This window comes from Plectropomus leopardus, chromosome 10 (genome assembly GCF_008729295.1).
Source record: "Plectropomus leopardus isolate mb chromosome 10, YSFRI_Pleo_2.0, whole genome shotgun sequence".
NCBI lineage: Eukaryota > Metazoa > Chordata > Actinopteri > Perciformes > Serranidae > Plectropomus > Plectropomus leopardus.
Genome location: NC_056472.1, coordinates 9,263,401 through 9,282,471, shown reverse-complemented (window position 1 = coordinate 9,282,471; position 19,071 = coordinate 9,263,401). Strand labels below are relative to the sequence as shown.

Genomic DNA, 19,071 nt, shown 5'->3' with positions numbered 1-19,071 from the left:
GGGAAAGGGGGCAAAACAGAAGAGAGGTATGGAGAAGAAAGAGCCAGAGTGAGTGGTTGGAGCTAAAGGAACAAATTAGTCGGAGGAAGTGTTGAAGAAAAGGGGGATTTTCATTCTAAAAGCAGGAAGAGAGGGATACAGAGTAGAGAAAGTGGAGGATAAAGGTTAGGGAAAGCAGACAAAAGAACAGATTGAAAAGAGAAGAGGAGCGAACTGGAGAGATTGGGAGAAAGTGATTGAGGGTCAGTGCATGTTTAGAGGTAGAAACAAAAAAATGAAAGGGAAGAGGATGATCTGGAAGAGAGAAAAAAAGCGTTCAAATTTTGTGTGGATAAAAAGGAGACATAAGTGGACCCAAATAATTGCAGGAATGAGAAATGAGGATCAACCGGTGTAGAAAAAGGGAGAAAAGAGGAGGTAGCGAGGGATTCAGAGGGGAAGAAAGGCTAAGTGGATGTTTTAGGATAATTCAACAGTTGAGATGGGGAATGAGCTGGACGGAGTGAGGACATGCACAGAGAATGAGGAGGGGGTCGGTGAATGTCCAGGACTAAAAGGGTAAATTAGACTGAGAAAAGGAGATGGGAAAGTAGAAAAAAGTTCGGGAAACTGAACTGAGATGCTGGCAGTGGAGAATGTGTAGAGGACTAAAAAGAGAGGAATGAGAAGAGGTTGGGGGGGCAAGTGATGGAGAGCAGACGAGAGAAAGGCCCAGAGTGTGTGTTTTCCGGACTCAAAGCTTGTGATTCAGCCCGGCTAATAAGAGAAAGCTCTCAAGAGGCACTCGTCCGCTCCATCCCTTCCTCCCCCCTTGCTCTCTTTCCCTTCAATTCACCCTTTCTGGGTCTCTCTTCCCCCTGTTGCACTCTCTTCCTCTCATTTATGATTTCCGCCTCTCGTATTTGCACAAGTACTTCTCAATGAAAAATAAATTCCATGCAAAGGACATCCGCCCGCGATGGAGCACGTACACGGTAAAAGGACACATGGGCACATAGACTCAGGCTCTGAAGAGGATATAGGCAAGCAGATGAACACACTAAAAGTTTCTAGACACAAAAGGTGTACGCTCAGGGACGGATCTTTTATATTATTTTCAACTACTATATACAGTAGATGTTTGTTCTTCATCTACTCTTTCATCTTATACCTTTTTCATAAGCATAATGAAAAAGTGGATTAGGATGCAATTTAAGTAGTGGTAACCTGTAGCTAAGCAACGTGCTCTGTTTGTTGTGTGGATATTGTGTTTGTCAGTGTCTACTTAACAAAGACTTTTATGCTTTATACACAGAACATTACTTGTTGTTGTGCAGGTTTAGTGGATGTTTTTTTGTTTGTTTGTTTGTTTTTTTTTTGAGCAATGATTATTTTAAAGGAATAGTTCCGGCTTTTTGAAATGGTGTTGTATGGGGCACTTATAGACAGTATATTAAAACAGTAGTTTCACTGCTGTACCTAAATGTAGGACAGTGATTTCCTAAAGGAACATGAAATAATCATCTCTCTTCAATGCCAGACTCTAGTGAGAAAAACAGTGGTTTAGCATTGCTGAACACAGAAGTTGCTGGTTTACCGCTGCCTTGAACAGTTAGTATGTTTGTATTATTGTGTGACTTTGGCATTTAAAAAGGTTTCTTCAGATTCTTCAAAGTCACACAACAACACAAGCTCACTAACTGACTTCCATGTTCAGTGAGCTAAAGTTACTGTCTTTGTCAATGTAGTCTGATGGCTTTGACGAGAACATAGATTGGGAAACTGAAGCCTTTGATGGTTACCCTGTCAGAATGGGCTGTCTGACAGCGAGGTGAAACCCTGAAAATACTCTTAATATAGCATACACTTAAACTGATGTTGATTAAGTGGCTACAATATGTTTTGTTGCTGACCCCGCCACAGCAGCAGCTTTTGTGTCAGACTGCAACCTGGTTCTTTAAACGGGGGGCGTGCTGGTTGATATCTACTGTATGTAATACGAGTACGGATAAGTGCCCCATACAGTCCCAGTTCAAAAAATCTGAACTATCCCTTTAGCAGAGAGCCAAGACGAAATGTATAGTATACGTTGGTTTTCGCACCCATATGGAGACGCTGAGCTTGTATTTTATCCAATCACAGTGAATCCAGGTCTAGTTTGCCCATCCTGCTTTTCTTACTTAATAACTGACCATTCATGAACAGGTTTATATACTGTTAAGGCTACTAAGTATAGATCATAAACAATGGAGGACATTCAAAATTGGTTATATCATGGCCATAGTTTTTAAATTATGCTACAGATTTATGTTCACATCATATAACCGTGAAGTTGTCAAAACCTTGTTTTAGAAAAATTAAGTTTTAGAATTTTGGTAAGGTTAGGGATAGTTATTAAGTTTGAAGTTAAATTATTTTGGTTAAGGCTTCAATAAATCTAATAAAACCACCTGGGTTGAGTCCACATTGCCAGCACACATTTGTATAATGGGCAAAGAAAATTTGAGAGAGAGCATGGGAGAGATGAGGTCATGTGAAGTAAAGGTCAACTGGAGTGACTTTTCAAACCTTTTGGAGTAATTCTTAAGCAAGCTAAAATCAAGTGTATAGTGACCTCATGGTAGACGTTTAACAGACACAAAACATATAAATATGACTGTGAACAGACCCATAATATGCTCTCTGGTTCGTGTGCTGAAGTTTGACCTCTATCAGTTTGTTAGTAGATACACCTGTCTTTTTTTTTTTTTTTTTTGTTCTTTGGGAGCCTAAAAATGCACTTTTTTTTCTACAGAAGTTCTCATTTCCTTCTGTATAAACCTCTAGTATAACTTTTTAATAGCTCTAGTCTAAAATGTTTTTTTTAGTCCTGCCCCTATTGTCCTGTGTGATGATAAACAAGAGAAGCTTCCAAATACTCACTGACAAATATGAACTATTTTTCTCTAACCTTAACCAAGTATTTTTTGTGCCTACACTTTTTCAACCTTAACCCAACTGGTGACACATCAAAAAGGCTTCATCATTTTAGTAATGGTTTAGGCGCTGACAAACAGTGTTGACTTGCCAATTGGAGCATCTGATCATTTGCTGTGGCCATCACTCTGTATCACAGTGAATACAAGAACAGGAATAAGCCATTGCATGGCAGTAGTCTCCTATTCAGTAATTAGACAAAGCAAACCTTCCCATTACTGTTATTCTCAGTGCAACATAACACTGGAAGGAGTCTCTGTCTATTTGTTTGTCTGTCCTTCAATTTTCTTGACAACTGCTCTTCCGAATGGGTGTATAGCAGAGGACCCAAGGAAGTGCAGAGTGAAGTATGAGCTCTCCAGATCTAGAGGACATATTTATTGGTAGTGCCAATATGCACGCACTGTTAATGTATTGAAAAGACTCGTATTAATTGTTACACCACCAATGGCATTCTGGGTACAGCTCCCTCTTGTTGCTTGCTTGTCACAGAACATTTAAGAACAAATGAAGACAGAGGATTTCATGCATCAGCAATGTAACTTTCACAATAAATGTTTTTGTTCCTTGAAATAGCCTAGTCCCACATAGCTGGCTGTGAGCAAATGCCGCATATACTCTAGGACTGTTTGATGTTTTATGGTCGGTGTATTGTTTAGGACCCAAGGAAGCGCAGTTGTTTGGAAGAGCAGTTCTCGAGAAAGCTGAAAGCAGCATTACCGGAGGCTAAGCTATCGACCTGTTTCGAACAGTCACGTTTTGAACCTGTGCTAGAGTAGTTACCATAAAGTAAATAAAAAGTATTTCAACAGAATTACAGTGAGTAGTTGCTACCTCACATTAAATAGGAGACTGAACTGTGAATCAGAACCTGGGTTACCCTCTCGGGACAGCAGTTAACATTGCATCAGGTATATATCCAGCTTTAGAGAGATGCCATCCACAGCTATTGTGGTTGGCAGAAGCATTAGGCGAATTGGCCTCCTGCCACACACACATGGATGTTACAGTCAAAGGGGAATGTTGATCCAGACAGCCTGCCTACATGATTTTATGCCAGCCAGTTTACCACCTGTAGCGCTCCCTCCCTCTCTGAGTCTGTCTGTCTCACACACACACACACGCACACACGTATGTATGCCGACATAGAAAGCTTGTCTAAATAATGTTATGCCAGACAATTTTCAACACACACTGATTATCATGAGGATAGGATGCCAGCCCCCCCTGCCACTGCAAGTGTCTCTCTTGCACATGCCGGCATTTAGACAGCCAGTCTGATTGATGTCATGGCAGTCAATAGAGCGCTAATTACTCCCTGTGCTTTGACGGCCCCGCGCAGGGAGCAGTGTCATATCCTGTCAGCTGCATTTTAAAAACACATGTCACTTCCTGTTAGCCTGTAGAGGGGAAAGAGAGCAACGGAGCAACCCAACGGCACGTACACTCCATATACACGCCCACCCTGTGTTACTTTTCCTTTCACTCTCTCTTTACCCCCTCCTCTCTCTCTCTTTCACTATTCTTGCCCCTTTCCTTTTTTCCCTCTGACCCACCTGCCAGTACTGGTGATCTTTTGTTGTCAGACTTCATTAGCAGAAACGTCAGCTAATTAGAGCCCAGCAAAAGCTTGGGAGATTAGGAGGAAGAAGATGATGAAGAGCGATGCAAGGGAGATGTGGAGGGGGGGAAGGGGGGGAGGCCAGGGCGGAAGAGATGGAGATGAGCAGATGATGAAGAGATTAAGATGGAGTAGGAGGGAAGGAGAGATGAATGATATCAAGGTGGGGATGGAAATGACGGCGGAGCTGATTGCCTGCATAAACTGTGGAGGGTGGAAGGAGGCGAGAGAGTGGGAAAAGGTGGATGGAGGGGTGAGAATAGTTTGTGGAGAAAGAGCGACCGAACTGTGAATATTTACTGCACTAAATGAGTCACAGTGAAGGTGAAAGTGAAAAGAAAATTGAATACATCATAGAGATGTCAACCAGACAGAACATGTAATTTATAGAGGCCTCAGATCCATGTCAACACATATGATGGGCAATAACACATTGATTAAGTTGTTTTTCTTCCTTGCAAAAAATACTGTGTGTGTGTGTGTGTGTTTGTCAGCAAGCAGCCGAGCAAAACAGAGATACAAGATACAGGGACAGAGGGAGAGATAAGGCATTGACCTGTGTCCGTTGTTGTGATCCAGTTGATCCTTGTAAGACACAGCTGATAACGATCCTCTACTCTACAACCAGACACGGGGGAGAACACACAGACCGGCACACATTTGTGGAAGTGCGGAAAGAAAAAAAGACTACAACTCCCTCCTGTCACCCTCAGTCAATATGAAACTACATTTCTTCTGTTGCACTCCCTCACAGTTATTGACTGCGGTTTGTGTCCTATCATTGCCAAGAGATGATGCCAGCCTAAAAATAAGTCATTGTTGTTTTCAGAATGTTTATTTATGAGTAAAATTGATGATGCTTTTTTTTTCTGTGACAGATAGCAGAACCTCGTGGAACTTGTGTGAGCAGCGCTGCTCAGGTGCATCTCAGCTGCAACACAGCTAGAGAAATGGTGGCTCCCCGATTTTTTCTGTGTGACCTGCACGGTTCTCAGAATAAACAGACCATGAAAGTAGTCCTTTGATAATTACATTGACTTCATACCACCTTTAACTACAGTTTCAATGTTTATCGGTCACAGACATACAAATGTATCCGTTTTACTCAACCTTTCCTGTTTCTGTTTCAAATTAAAAGCCCTATGACAGTGTTTCTGTCGACAGGCTTCCCTCAGTTGTTGACATAAGGCGTTTTACTGTGAAACATTTGTAGGACCGTGTTGTTGACACTGCAGTAGCTTGCGCATTTTTATGAATATATTTGCTTATATTGTGAAGATACAGTACTTATGACAGCAGACAGCTCTGCAGCAGCATTGCAGCAAAGATGCTGTCGGTGTGAACACAACAAGCGTGCTCTCCCATGCAGTGTTCTCCAGGTGTTACAGGAAACAGACAAGTTGAAGGGTGAACATGATTTTTTTTTTTTTATTTGACTCTATTCACTAAAAAGAAGAAAATCTTATTAAATTATAGAGATGCATGTAGCATATTGCTTCATTTAGCGCCTCCTTGCCAATTTTCACCATAGAACTGGTTCTGTTTGGGTTCCTGCACCAAATTTTGAACTGTTCAAAGGATTTCAACCATAGATAAGTTGGTTCAGAACCCAAAAAGTTGGTTCTCAGATTGAACTAAGAAAACTGCAGGTTTTCCTTGACCTGAAGTGCGAACTACAACAACATCAGTGGGCGTGTCGTATTATACAGGTTGGAAGCAAAGGAAGGAGAAGGCAGCAATGAATAGTGGTCTCATTAATAGTTGTTTCATGCATATTTTGGGGTATAAACTAATATTTGTAATTACGGAACTAAAGTTCTCAGGTAATCAATGTAATCTGTGAATCTGTGTAATTTGTGACTTTTGTATTGTACAATCCCCTCTGTTAATGACACATCCTTGATTACAGTGGTTCCATGCAAAACTGGTGTAAGCACAGGTTGGTTGCATAGCTCTGACGTTCCAAGAGTCCTGAACCAGTTTATGAACCAAACAGATTTTGTTTAAAAGGGGTTTCTTTTTGTAATGACATCAGGCTACTGCTGCAGAAGTGTGAGCTCCACACCAGGTACATTGACAGTCCGCCCGCCCCGCATACACATACTGGCAGGGGTAACTGTTAGTGTCACATGGGTAATGTTACCTAACAGGTTTAACAATATTGTCAAGCTATTTTTGTGTCGATGTGAGTTTTCTGGGACCGTTTAACATTTTGGTGTCTGATGTTAGCCCCTGCAGTTGTGATAACTCAGGGCTAACTGGGCAGATTTTGAACTGACATTTCTATGTAACGGCAGCAACAGAAAGTTTTGTGATCATCTCTATCAGTGAAGACAGTTAGTATCCAGTGAGTGGAATTGTCTCTCATGTAGGTGTCCACCTCATCCTCTGGGTTATTAGCTTCCTGAGGGGTGCTGTAGATGTCTCCAAGGAGCAACACTGTTGCATTTCTCTAGCAGCATTGTACAACTCCAGCCTGGGCAGCAGCACACTTTGCTGTCTCATCATTGCTTAAATTGGCCAAAATCCCGAATTCTATTGAAGTTTTATTGAATTTAATTAAGGGATTATGTATAATTAACTTAATTCATGCAATTTGTATTATTGGTTAAAAAGGCTTTAATGTTCCCATCTTATTACATCTTATAGGGAGTCAATGTTCATTTACTGCTGTGCTGAAAAGGGTAAGACAGTCATCTGTAACTCTGACATTTCTAAAACTAAAAAAAAAAAAACAGTTATTATTTTCTGCATTGATAAGCATCAGCAGGATGCAAAGCCACAAATTTCCTACTTTCCCTGAAAAGGGCGATGGAGCCATTTGTATACAGTGTGTACCATCTTTTAAGCTTTAAAATCAATTGTAGTTTATGTTTTCAAGCTTTATTGATTTTTACAAATGGCCATCATGACTTTGTGTTTGCGCTAATGAAAGGAAATCCTACTTTACATTTTTTTCAGAAGGTCAACAGCTCTGCCAGTGGGTAACATTTTTTATCCTTTTCTTGCCTTGGTTCCTTCCAAGAATGCAAGACTGACACTCTCTCCCTCTGAATTGTAACACTCTGTATCCAATAGACTGTCTAACAAAAAGCTTTTACAGGCTCCTGTACATATTTTTGTGGAGCTTCTCGTGTAGGAACACAATCTCACATACACACATCTGCACACGTGATAAATCAAGCTGAGCTGAGAGTCAGAATGACATATCACGCGTGTATATGTGTGTGTGTGTGTGTGTGTGTGTGTGTGTGTGTGTGTGTGTGTGTGTGTGTGTGTGTGTGTGTGTGTGTGTTTTGCTGCTTGTGTGGCAGACTGCACCACAGTCCTTTGGCTATTTTGTGTCAGATTTATGAAACCCTGAAGCTCAAAGTCATCTGTTAGAGAGCACTAAAATACAAGCTTGACCTGTCCTTCCTCTCTTTCTTTTTCTCACTCTTTTCTGACTGTATCCTGCTCTTTATCTTAACATTACATTTTTTTCCTGATGGAAGGAATATATTAATCAAGTGTGTATGACAAATCATTGTGTTTCCTATGCATACCAGCAGCGGAAATGGATTTGCCACATTGCCCAGCATGTTTTCTTTTAATTATTAATGTGATTATTCAGTCTTTATTAAGAACCAGACTGTTAATGCCTTTTTAAGGTATTTAACTTAATGTGGGCTTAAATTGTGAATGATTGAAGCATCTTTGTAAGAATTTAAACCTGTGCATCACACATTTTTCTTTGATGGATTATGTTTGTACAGGATTTGACAGACCAGGTCATTAAAAATGAATGTTAAATACATGACCTATCATCACATATCATCCAGGCTTCAACAGCTGAGTCTCGTTTTTAGATGACTTAAATTTGACAGAGACCCCAAAATTGATTAGAAGCACAGCCATAAAACACATTTTAAGGGTTTTTCTCCTCAAGAAATGGTATCGTTTTTTAACCAGGTTTGTAAATATTTATGGGCTTTAATGACAAGGACATATTCCTTTGCTGTGGACATTGATATATTTTAGAGCAGGTCGCACTGTGTTATTAATGGAACAGAAGTCTTAATTATTAATGGCAGCATTATTAACATCCATGCCGAGTTTCCGATTCTGATTTTAAACATTTATAGAATTATTATTGGTGTGGCAGAGCAAGAGCAGGAGATTGATCTCCTTGGGCTTATGTGTGCATGTGTGTGTGTGTGCTCATCTGTGTGTGTGTGTGTGTGTGTGTGTGAGAGAGAGAGAGAGAGAGAGAGAGAAAGAGAGGAGGATTTTTGTGTCATCGTTGTCACTGTGCAACATCACAGCCGTGTCTTTGTCATTACTGTCTGCTGTCAGTAGAGAAGCTGTCAGTCAGCGAATATTTTTTAATGGAGTTTTATAGGGTAGCTCTCCATATTCAGGGTTTTTTCCCAGATAGGGGTCTGTACGCCCCAAGTTTGGAAAAGCAGGCAGGAGTACCGATATGGAAGCTTAGCAATGTACTCTCTGGATGGGTTTGCACTAAAATGTATTATAGTGACTTAAAAAAAATAAATAATAAATAAAATTTTATATATATATATATCTTTATAAGTCTATGCTATGTTGAGAAAGCTTTCAATGCTTCGCCTTGCCTTTAGACAACAATTTCCAATGAGGAACTGAAACAGATATATTTATCTATGCTCTGTTCAAAGCCATAGGACTTCTTTGACAAAAACAGGTTATTTTGCCTTGCAGAACACAGCAGTCGCTAGTCCACTGCTGCCTCAATGGGTTAGTTTTTGTGTGTTATTGTGTAACCCCTTACAACAACAACGTCAAACTAACTGATAAAGGCAGTAGTAGACGAACAACTCCTGCCTTCTGTGAGGTAGAATTACTGTTTTTGTCAGTGGAGTCTGATGGCTTTAAAAAAGTAGAAGTACTGTCTGATGGTGAAGGAAGGTGGTGAAATTAATCTAAATATTGCGCTGACTTAAACTGATCTTGTCTTTTGTTGTTGTTGTTGTTGTTGTTGTTTGTTTTGTTTTTTAGTTGACTAAAATAGGCTATGATGCTGCCCCTGCTCTCAACAGTTAATTGTTTAGCTTCCATGCTGGTTATTCTGTCCATTTTTCCAAACTCTGGGTGAGCTGACTGCCATCTATTGTATTTAAAAGGCTGACTTGAAAAGTCATATAACCCCACTCAAAAAAAATCTGAACTTCCCTTTCATATTTTACTCAAATGTTTAAAATGGCATTCTATAGTTATTCTTAATGTGTAATTTAATTGGCTGGGGAAAGAAAGCATTTTAGTTGCAAATATGTTTTGGGTATAGAGTCATCTACTGTATCACGCACAGGCACAGAACAATGCTATTAAGACTTTCACCACATGAACCAACCCTTACGGTGTTTAATGACCACGAGGTAGTAAAAAAGTGAAGTCATACAAGTCAGATTTTTTTATGGCTTGCTTGTTTTTCTAAAATTAATCAATAGCTTCCCCAGTCTGTGGTCATGGAACTATTTGCATAAATGTGTGTGTATGTTTGTGTAATGTCTTTGTTTATCATATTTATTTCTTCTTGAGCCCACCCTCTTCCTTTTATGCGCGGCCATAAATCGTATAAAGTACCCTTTGTGTGGGTGAGTGTGTGCACTTGTGTGTGTGTGTGTGTGTGCTTTCTGTGGACAGAAAATGAATGTTGTGTACATTTTACCACCGTATTCTCCCGGGCCCTCTGTCAATAAAATGGAGCAGAGGGTGAGCTGCTGTGTAGGTGTGTGTGTGTGTGAGGTGTGTATCATCTGGAGCACCTTGTGACACAAATCATTTCTACTGTGATGCATAAACATGAAACAGCACAGCCAAAACAAAAACAAAACAAAACAAAAAAAAAAAAAAAATGCAGAATAGAGCAGAGCACGATATAGGAAGAGAAAAGGAAACATTTGACCATCATCCAACATTGTTTTGAGTTTCTGTTTGAATCCTCTCGTGCGTTTCCACAGACTTTATATGCAATCACAACACTTTATTTCATTTCCCACATTTAACCCTCTCCCTAATTTCCAATTCATCTAAAGTTTGGAGTGGCCCTAATAAAAGAGAATACCACTCATGACTCACACACTTCATGAGAATCCAACAGAAACCACATAAAAACACTGACAACAAGAGCGTTGAGAGGCATCCAGTTTAATGAGGAATACCACTTTATTCTGTTTCTTGTTTGTGAGGCGTTATTGGTAGCCCTTGATGCAAAACATGGTGAGAAATCTATTTGGGTTTGGATACTTTCCGCAAGCACATGCAATCAAGCAGGGGGTGGTCAGAGGGTGAGGGCACGAGGAAGGGGAAGATGTGGGATGTAAATTGATTTCCTATAAACGTGAGTGTTTATTTCTGTCTGTTTGATGAGCTGCCAGCTTGCCTTAGGTATTGTTTTCTCCACTCTGCATTCTGGGATACAATACTACTAGTGATGATAAATAAGGTGGCAGTGAATGCGTTGATACATTTTCATTGAAACAAAAAACGATGTTCATTTTGTTGATAAAGTGTTCAAATAAAACAGCTAATTGTAATTTTAGTTCAATAAAACAAATGACAATTGTAAAAAAAAAAATCAACATAGATTAGAAAAACAAGTTGATAAGACTAAAAACATGTGTTGCGCTCCATCATTAAGTGCAGTGAGCATCTGATTTCACCACACAGTGTTGTGTGTCACTGCTGACAAACCTCTCTTGTTTCTGTAGGCTAGCATATGGAGCACAAATACAGATAAACACGGAAACTAGATTGTGTTTTACTGTAATGCATTCCTCTGTACAGCACTGTGTGTACTGTACATAAATAGCTTCTCCCAAGCCTCCAGTGAAGTTCAAAGTGAAAAAGAGAATGAATGAAAGGCAGGTTGTTCACTATATATTCAGTTTTAAATATTGCAACATATTAACATTAACATTTAAAAACATGTTATACAGATGAACAAACATAAAATACCAAAATAGTCTGGTGGATGAAGGTCCTACCAAAAGCACATTCAAACAAAGTCACGTTTCCTGTTATGTGAGCGCACATGCAGTAACACAGGATATGTGGTGTGAGACCGGGTATAATGTTATAGTCACTCACACAGCTCTCTGGGTTTATGGTTTATAAGAGAGTGAGGGGACGAAGAAGCATGAGCAGAGTAAGAGGATGGGTGAAGAAAAATGGGGATAAATATTTATAAAACTATATTTGTGATAGGACTTAAATTTTTTGAAAAAAATACATGAAATGCATGATTTTAGTTCTTTTATATTTATGTATATTCCATTTCATATTAATTTAACAATTTTGCAGGATAGTAATTCAATCATTTTGTAGTTTTTTTTTTCTTTTAAATAACATTTTGGGTCATTTGAAGTGTTATATCCTAGACAAATAGACTTCAAAAACACCTTCAAGAAACTCAAGCAAGTAGCAACTTTACCATCCTATTGCCATTAAAGCAGGTGGGTTTTGTGATATTTGTGAAAGTTATTATTTCAAAGGAGGAAAAAAGGAAATTAGAAAAAATATTCCTTTAATTTTGTTTAACTATCCTTCCCCTCTTAAAGTCTACTTGCTAATTTGCTAGCAACTTGAATGTGCTGCCTCATTCTCTACCATGTTGCTAAGCCTTCATTAGCTGCTGTTATGAAATATGCTGTAATTTTACTATAATCTATCACCATCACTGTCCGATGTCTTCATCTCTCGAAGGCTGGACATCGATGGACACAAACATGTTTTATTGTGTTTTTCCTATTGGCTGTGTGCAGAAATGGACAGAGAAACTGCTGCTAATCTGTATTTTTTTTAAATATATTTGTATGAGTCTATATATGTTGGCCCTGTGATAGTCTGGCGACCTGTCCAGGGTGTACCCCGCCTCATGCCCAGTGACAGCTTAGATTGGCTCCAGCCCCCCCACGACCCTTGTGAGGACAAGCAGTTACGGACATGAATGCAGAATGAATATTTTTATGATTTGGACCTGGAATAAGTTAGGGATGGAATATCCAAAGCTCTAGCCCACTTTTTCCTATAACCTGCTCCAGAGCAGGCTTGTCCCTGATTTTACAAGGTTTCCCTCCAAAGTGTGAAAAACAAAAATGCTAGTAAGGGTCAGTATAGTACTAAGATTTTTTATTTATTCATTTTTTTTAATTGACTGCGTATTTTCTAGTTTCATATAAAGTAATAACCACATTGCATTATGGGTGTCATGCTGAGTATTTGTAATGCAACACTTTCAGAAGGCTTAGAGGTGTTCTCAGCCTGGAGACCGGAAGAATATGCAATGCTATTTCTCTGACTTTTTTCATAAATCGCCTGATGGTGCATCAGCACATTTTTCCTCCTTCCATCAACTTGGCTCATGAAATAGCACACTGCAGTTCTAATGGCACATATGTGCATGATATGACTTTCCGTATTTTCCATTATGTGTGGATATTTGTGTGTGCGCATGACTCGCAGGGGTGCCCAGGGGTCAGTGTTGATATGCTATATGTTTCCTCTGTTGACAGAGAGAAAGTATATTCATGTGATTGATATTTTTGTTTTTCTTGCATTTTGCAAAAGAAAAAGAAAAAGATGGAAAAACAGATGTAGATGTAGGCAGTCAGAATGATCAAGAGACTGATCTCTGTATGTGTGTGTGCTTGTCGTTTTGCCAGCGTGCGCACGTGTGTGTGTGTGTGTGTGTGTGTGTGTGTGTGTGTGTGTGTGTGTGGTGTGTTGGCATGCACGTATGCAGGTGGCTGTCTAGTCTTTATCTCTGCAGTCAAACCTCTGCAGGCTGATGTTGGAAAAATGACTGTTTGTATAAACAGATGGCCTCTGCTAGCTGGCTCATCATCGGGACAGCTGGGTGGTGGCAATGTCAGTCAAAGTCCTGAAAGCACTTCGCATTATCAGAGTGTCTGCAGGTCCTTAAAAACTGTCAGAATGCCTTAACTTCATTTTTATAAATATTAAAACCCTAAAGTAATTAAATTGTCTTATCTTTTCATCCATCTTTAATTTTTTCTTTCTTTTATTTTTTTGTCAAAATTATTCAAGCTGTTTAGCATGCAAATCCACATTTATGATGTTACAAATATTAAGCCTACTACTGAACCTAACACTGTTCACTTAATACTTACCTAATTTGACCTGACATTACCTGATTACTTAACTCACACTAATAATCAAATTCTACATAAAGCCTACCTTTGTACGGGACCACCTATTTATTACTTACCTTTATACTTATCTGCAATGCTTGAATAAAGAAATAAACAAATGTTTCTTAAATTTGGTTTAAAATGACATAGGCATAAAATGTAATAAAGTGTCTGATGTGATTCAGCTGTGAGCACAACTTCTGTCAAAAAGTACAGCAATCATCACTGAACACGCTTGCTCTCAAGATCTTGAATACCATAGTAATGCTGGACTTATCCTGTTTTTGGGGTCCATTATCATATCTGCAAGGTCAGGAAATCTCCAATATCGCCATAGATGTATAAAAGCTTAATTAACCCAGTTGCATTTTTCTTTGTGTGCGGCAGCGTGGACAGGATCCAGCAGCTGAGAAGAGAATACCAGCAGGCAAGGAGAGAAGGGATGGTGCCACCTTACGAAGAACTGGACACACGACGCAGAGGGCATGAAAACGACGCTCACAGAGTGAGTCTTTTAGACATACACACACACACACACACACACACTCACTGAGCATAGGAAAAGCATGTCCACAGACATACAGGTCTCATCAGTGGTGTCTTAGTCTCTTAATCCGAAGCAATGTCTGTCATCATTGCCTTCCGTCAATCTATCTATCATCAGGTTGTCTTTCCATGAGACAATATGTGTGCAGCGAGCATTTGTGAGGTTTCTTATCCTCCATCACCTATCAGAATGATCACAGCTTTTATTGCGTTTGTCAAGTGATCAAATCCCTTTAGTTGTCAGTCTCATGGTGCTCTTTAACGTGAATGTCTCCTGTAGGCATTGAGCTGATATCCACTTTTCAAAGGAGATAAGTAGAGGTTTTACCCACTTGTCATCCTGCAGGTACTGTTTTTCAAATCTCAGAATTATAATCAAATCATCACAGACACACTTCTGAGCTCAGACTGGCTGAGTCATGCTGAAAGAGGCCAAAAAAAATAAAATAAAAACAGGTATATTATTAATGTGCAAACAAGAAATCACCTCCCACACTCATACCACTCATCACCCGCCAATGACTTTGTTTGCTTTCTGCTGCTAAACCAATGTAAAGACTGCCATTATAAATATGTTTGTGGGTATCAGATTTTATTTTCATATTGGTGTCCATGCCATTATTTTTGCTTTATCTCTGTCAATCAGATGCTGTCAATATGTTTCTTAGTCCTTGCTGCCAGTGTTTGCTTTAGCTGTTTATGCAGTATATCAGTAATGGTAAAAGTATGTGTACATGTATCTATGGGTTACGTTGTTAATAGAGCAGGTGCATTGCAAAACCTGTCGGATGCTAACAGGTTAGCGCCAGGCTAGTGATTTATCCTGGGGTTTTCTAGGCTCTGCTAAACAGTTTGTACCACTTAAGACTTTTTCGGACACTGTTTATTTACACAACACTTTAATTTGTCATATATTGTTTAAACATTGGTAAAAGGATCCTATGACACTGAGAGTTAACGTCACGGAAAATCTAGAATATTTATTAGTTATTTTCAGTGAATATTAAACCTCTGTAGGGATTCATTGCAGTGCTGGCGACTTCAGGCTCCTTATTTGGACTATTTGGAACTTTTATTGTTTTTCCCTTTCAGAAACCACCCAGTTAACAGAAACAAATCTCAATCAGTGCTCTCTCAGCGACGCAGTAAAGGTATCATTGAGCACAGTTTGTCTTTTCAAAACACACATGGTGCTTGGTCTCACTTCAAAACCAACTTTATTACTGTAAAGCCAGGTGCCTCCTGAGTTTAACCTCACCAATTCTTGTCACACTGACATTTAAGCTTCTGTGGCTCTTTGAGAAAAAACTAAAATTGCCCTGAGCAACCAAAATGAGTCTCAGCGATGGAACTAAAATTAATCTGCTATGACAAATGGACAGGTTTATTGCAGCACATCACAGTTTAACCACTGCACCATGATCTTCTGTGACAGTCAGAAAGAAGCCTTATTTCTTTGTACGAGGATGCTGTCAAACCTCAACAGGGTGTACTTAAAAAAGAATGCAACGTAAATTAATGTTTGCTTTCTTTGTAAATAATTAAAATATTATCTTTACATCTGAGGTACAATTTGTCTACACGATGGTAACACGCCCCTCAGGGTTTCTATATGCTGCGGAGGAGAACCGGGCTGTGTGTGTGTGTGTGTGTTGCATTATTGTGCATTACTAAGAAGAATTGCAATCAGCGAGGCCACAAGTCCTCAGTGTTGTACAATAAATACATAATGTGCCTTTACATTAGAAGATACAGTTACAGTAGAAGTCTGTGCTGCTTGCAGGAATCCACCATGGATTCATTTTCTAAATGCAATAACTATGATAATGCATTAATTCAATAAGGGATCTTCTTAATAGCATTTAGTCACCACAGCATTTTTTGTTCACAGGTGAAGTCAGCATCATGCTATCATTCCCTACAGAAACTAGTATATTTGTGCTCTGTTTTTCTGTACAGGGGCTGCAGTGATATCAGAGTTTTCTGTGAACTCTTTCTTTTTTTTTTAATTACAGGTGGAAAGAACATTGTAGTTTTTAAGATGTAACGGAATGAAAATGTAGATAACAGTCTTAGTGTCTTAAAACGTGACCTTAAGTTGTTTTTTATGTTCTGAAGTGCATAGTAACAAACAGCTGAGACTTTCCACATTTGCAGTGAATACTAATGATCCAGAGCTGAAAAAATGTAGTCCACTCAAAAGTACCAAAATCTGCAGTTCCTTGAATGGTCACTTCAGTCTGGCTCCAGAAGCCCATCAGTACTCATAGAAATCCATGTTAAACTGCACAACTTTATGGCAGAAATGAACATGCAGCCTGGTGGGGGTGGGGGGGGGGGGGGGTGAATCAAGATAAAAACAAAATGATTCCCACTGAGAATGTAGTACTTTTCATATGCCAGAATGCATAAAATAGCATAAAAATAGAGCTTCTTTATCGAAAAAACTGCCAGTGGAGGATCCCAGCGAGTTGAGTATCCCTCTTGTAGACCAACCAATTAATCCAAAAAATAATTCATTTTGGGAGAGATTTATGTAACAAAATACTGAATCAACACTGAATGATTCAGATGTAGGGCATTTGTCATTGTATCCACACAATGGGTTTATCCAAAGTTATAGCTGGCCCACTTTAATTCAGATCTTAAAGTCATTTGGTTTGTGACCAGCCAGGGGCAATCTCCTTTCCCCTGCAATCGATAGCCACACGTTACACCGTTCTCTGGCTCCAAATGAGAAAACTTTGTTGTTGTTTATAAAGCTGAGAGGGAGAGCAATTAGCATGCTTCAGAGGTGGAAATTAAGTTTGAAGTTTGAAAGTTAAAAAAAAAAGGAAAAGAGAAGAAAAATCAAAAGAAAAACAGACCAGTAGCAGTTGCCACAGTGCCTAACAAGCCCCTCTCATTAAGGATGATGCATTTATTAATTAAAGCCGAGGCGATTATTTACCTGACTGGCTTTCTGTGGGAAGTGTAGCAGAAGAAGTAATGGTTATGGAGGTGAGCCGACGGCAAACTAATTCAATTTCTCTTTTATTGGTTTGTTTGTTTCTCCTTAGGACGTTTTTATTTTTTGTATAGGATTTGCTGAATGACTATGAAAAGTTAAAGCAATAGAAACTTAAGTGTAAAGAGAGAGAGAGTGAGACAAAAAAGAGAAAGAGAGTTTCTCATGCATTGTTGCTACAGTATACTGAGTGTGTGTGTTTTTTTTCCCCCATGGCTCCATTACCATCTCATTGATTCATGGTTATGGGTTAGCTGTCTCTGCTAGCAAAATTATGTTTGCCTAAAAACAATTATCAAACAACAAAAGCCACACCACAAGTTTGTTTCCAAGTGAGTGCATTGTGTGCTTGTGGGTGGGTGTGTGTATTTTGGAAGACAACAACAGACTTTCTCCCTAAGGAGAGGGGAACTAAATCAACAGGGCGCTGTTGCTGTTGTCACATACGCATACACACACACATTCACACACAGTCCTACACGGAGGGTATGGAAGCCAATTGTTGTAGTGGGCGGTGTGACACAGCCTTTATTATAGGATTTAATTATAATGAAAAGCTTTCATCTAATTTTTCCTGTACTTTGGTCTTAAATATGTGTGTTCATTTACAGTTAGTCATTAAATTAATAATGGCATTTTGTAATGTGATGCAAATTAAATTGCCTGGGAGCCTAGGATTTAGAACTTCCTGAGGTAGTGCAGGGTTTCTCCCAGAAACAGTTGTTCAGCTGGGTGGCAAGTATCTTTTGACAGGAGTCAGCAGCCAAGTTTCTCTTTCTGAGTTCCATTTCCCTCGGAAGTCGGACGTTAGAGCTGGGAATGACAGAATGATAGAAGTTGGACAGTACTGTGTGTATACTGGTTTATTAGTGCTACACAAATAAAATTGAGGCACTAATAAACAGTATATTACTACAGCTTTCACTGCTGTAAAGGCACTGAGTGGCCTTGTAAGTTTTGAGGTTAGGCTTGGTGAGATTCTTATGACATTCATAGTTGGATATCTGACTTGAGGGGGTGTTTCAGTTGAAATTTCAGACTTTGAACTCTGACATTTCAACTTCCCTGTGCAAAGGGAATGCACTATTTTTTGACGAGGCCTGCGACAAACTGATTACATGAAAATTAGAGCTTGGAATGACATCACATCTGCACTGACCGTATCCCAATACAAGTCGTAAAACCAAGGTGTTGTTTGCAATAGCAGTTATTCACAAAAGTACACCATATTTTGCGCATACAAACACCATAGCAACATCTCCACAGATAGAAGTTGGACTGTATGCACGACTGTTTTTATAAGATACAAATAAGAGAGAAGTGCTGATAAACAGTATATTACTACATTTTCACTCCTGTTGATGGAGAAGACATCTTAAATTATGAGGTTGGTGAGGTTCCCCCAACTTTCGGAGTCAGAAATCATATTTCGGGGGGGCATTATACGGTTGTGCCACTATGAACTCAAACCCCATAAGGTGGGGCCCTATAGTTTCTGTGATAACAGAATTAGTCGGCCAGTCTATTTTTGTTTGACCATCCATTTGTAATTCCAACCAGTGACGCGGTGTTGACTAAAGCGTGAAGTAACGTTTACATTACTGATGCTCGGCTGTTCTTATTCTAATGGCGTTACTGATCACAAGGTGCTTGTTGGCTGCATTTTGTCAACCTGAGGCTGGGCAAACGTTGTTGAATGCATGAAGCCCCATAGTTTTTTCCTGAAGACCATTACTCTCTCTCGACAAGTGTGAGGATAAAGACCACTGATC

General features: G+C 39.4%; 1 protein-coding gene across 1 annotated transcript in view; it reads left to right on the top strand.

The window, feature by feature from the left end:
- The window catches only part of LOC121948859 (partitioning defective 3 homolog B-like), a 255,453-nt gene that overhangs the window by 165,515 nt on the left and 70,867 nt on the right, over positions 1-19,071 (top strand). Inside the window, 1 exon segment of the mRNA XM_042494371.1 lies at positions 14,134-14,251. Coding sequence (XP_042350305.1) covers positions 14,134-14,251 — 118 coding nt within the window.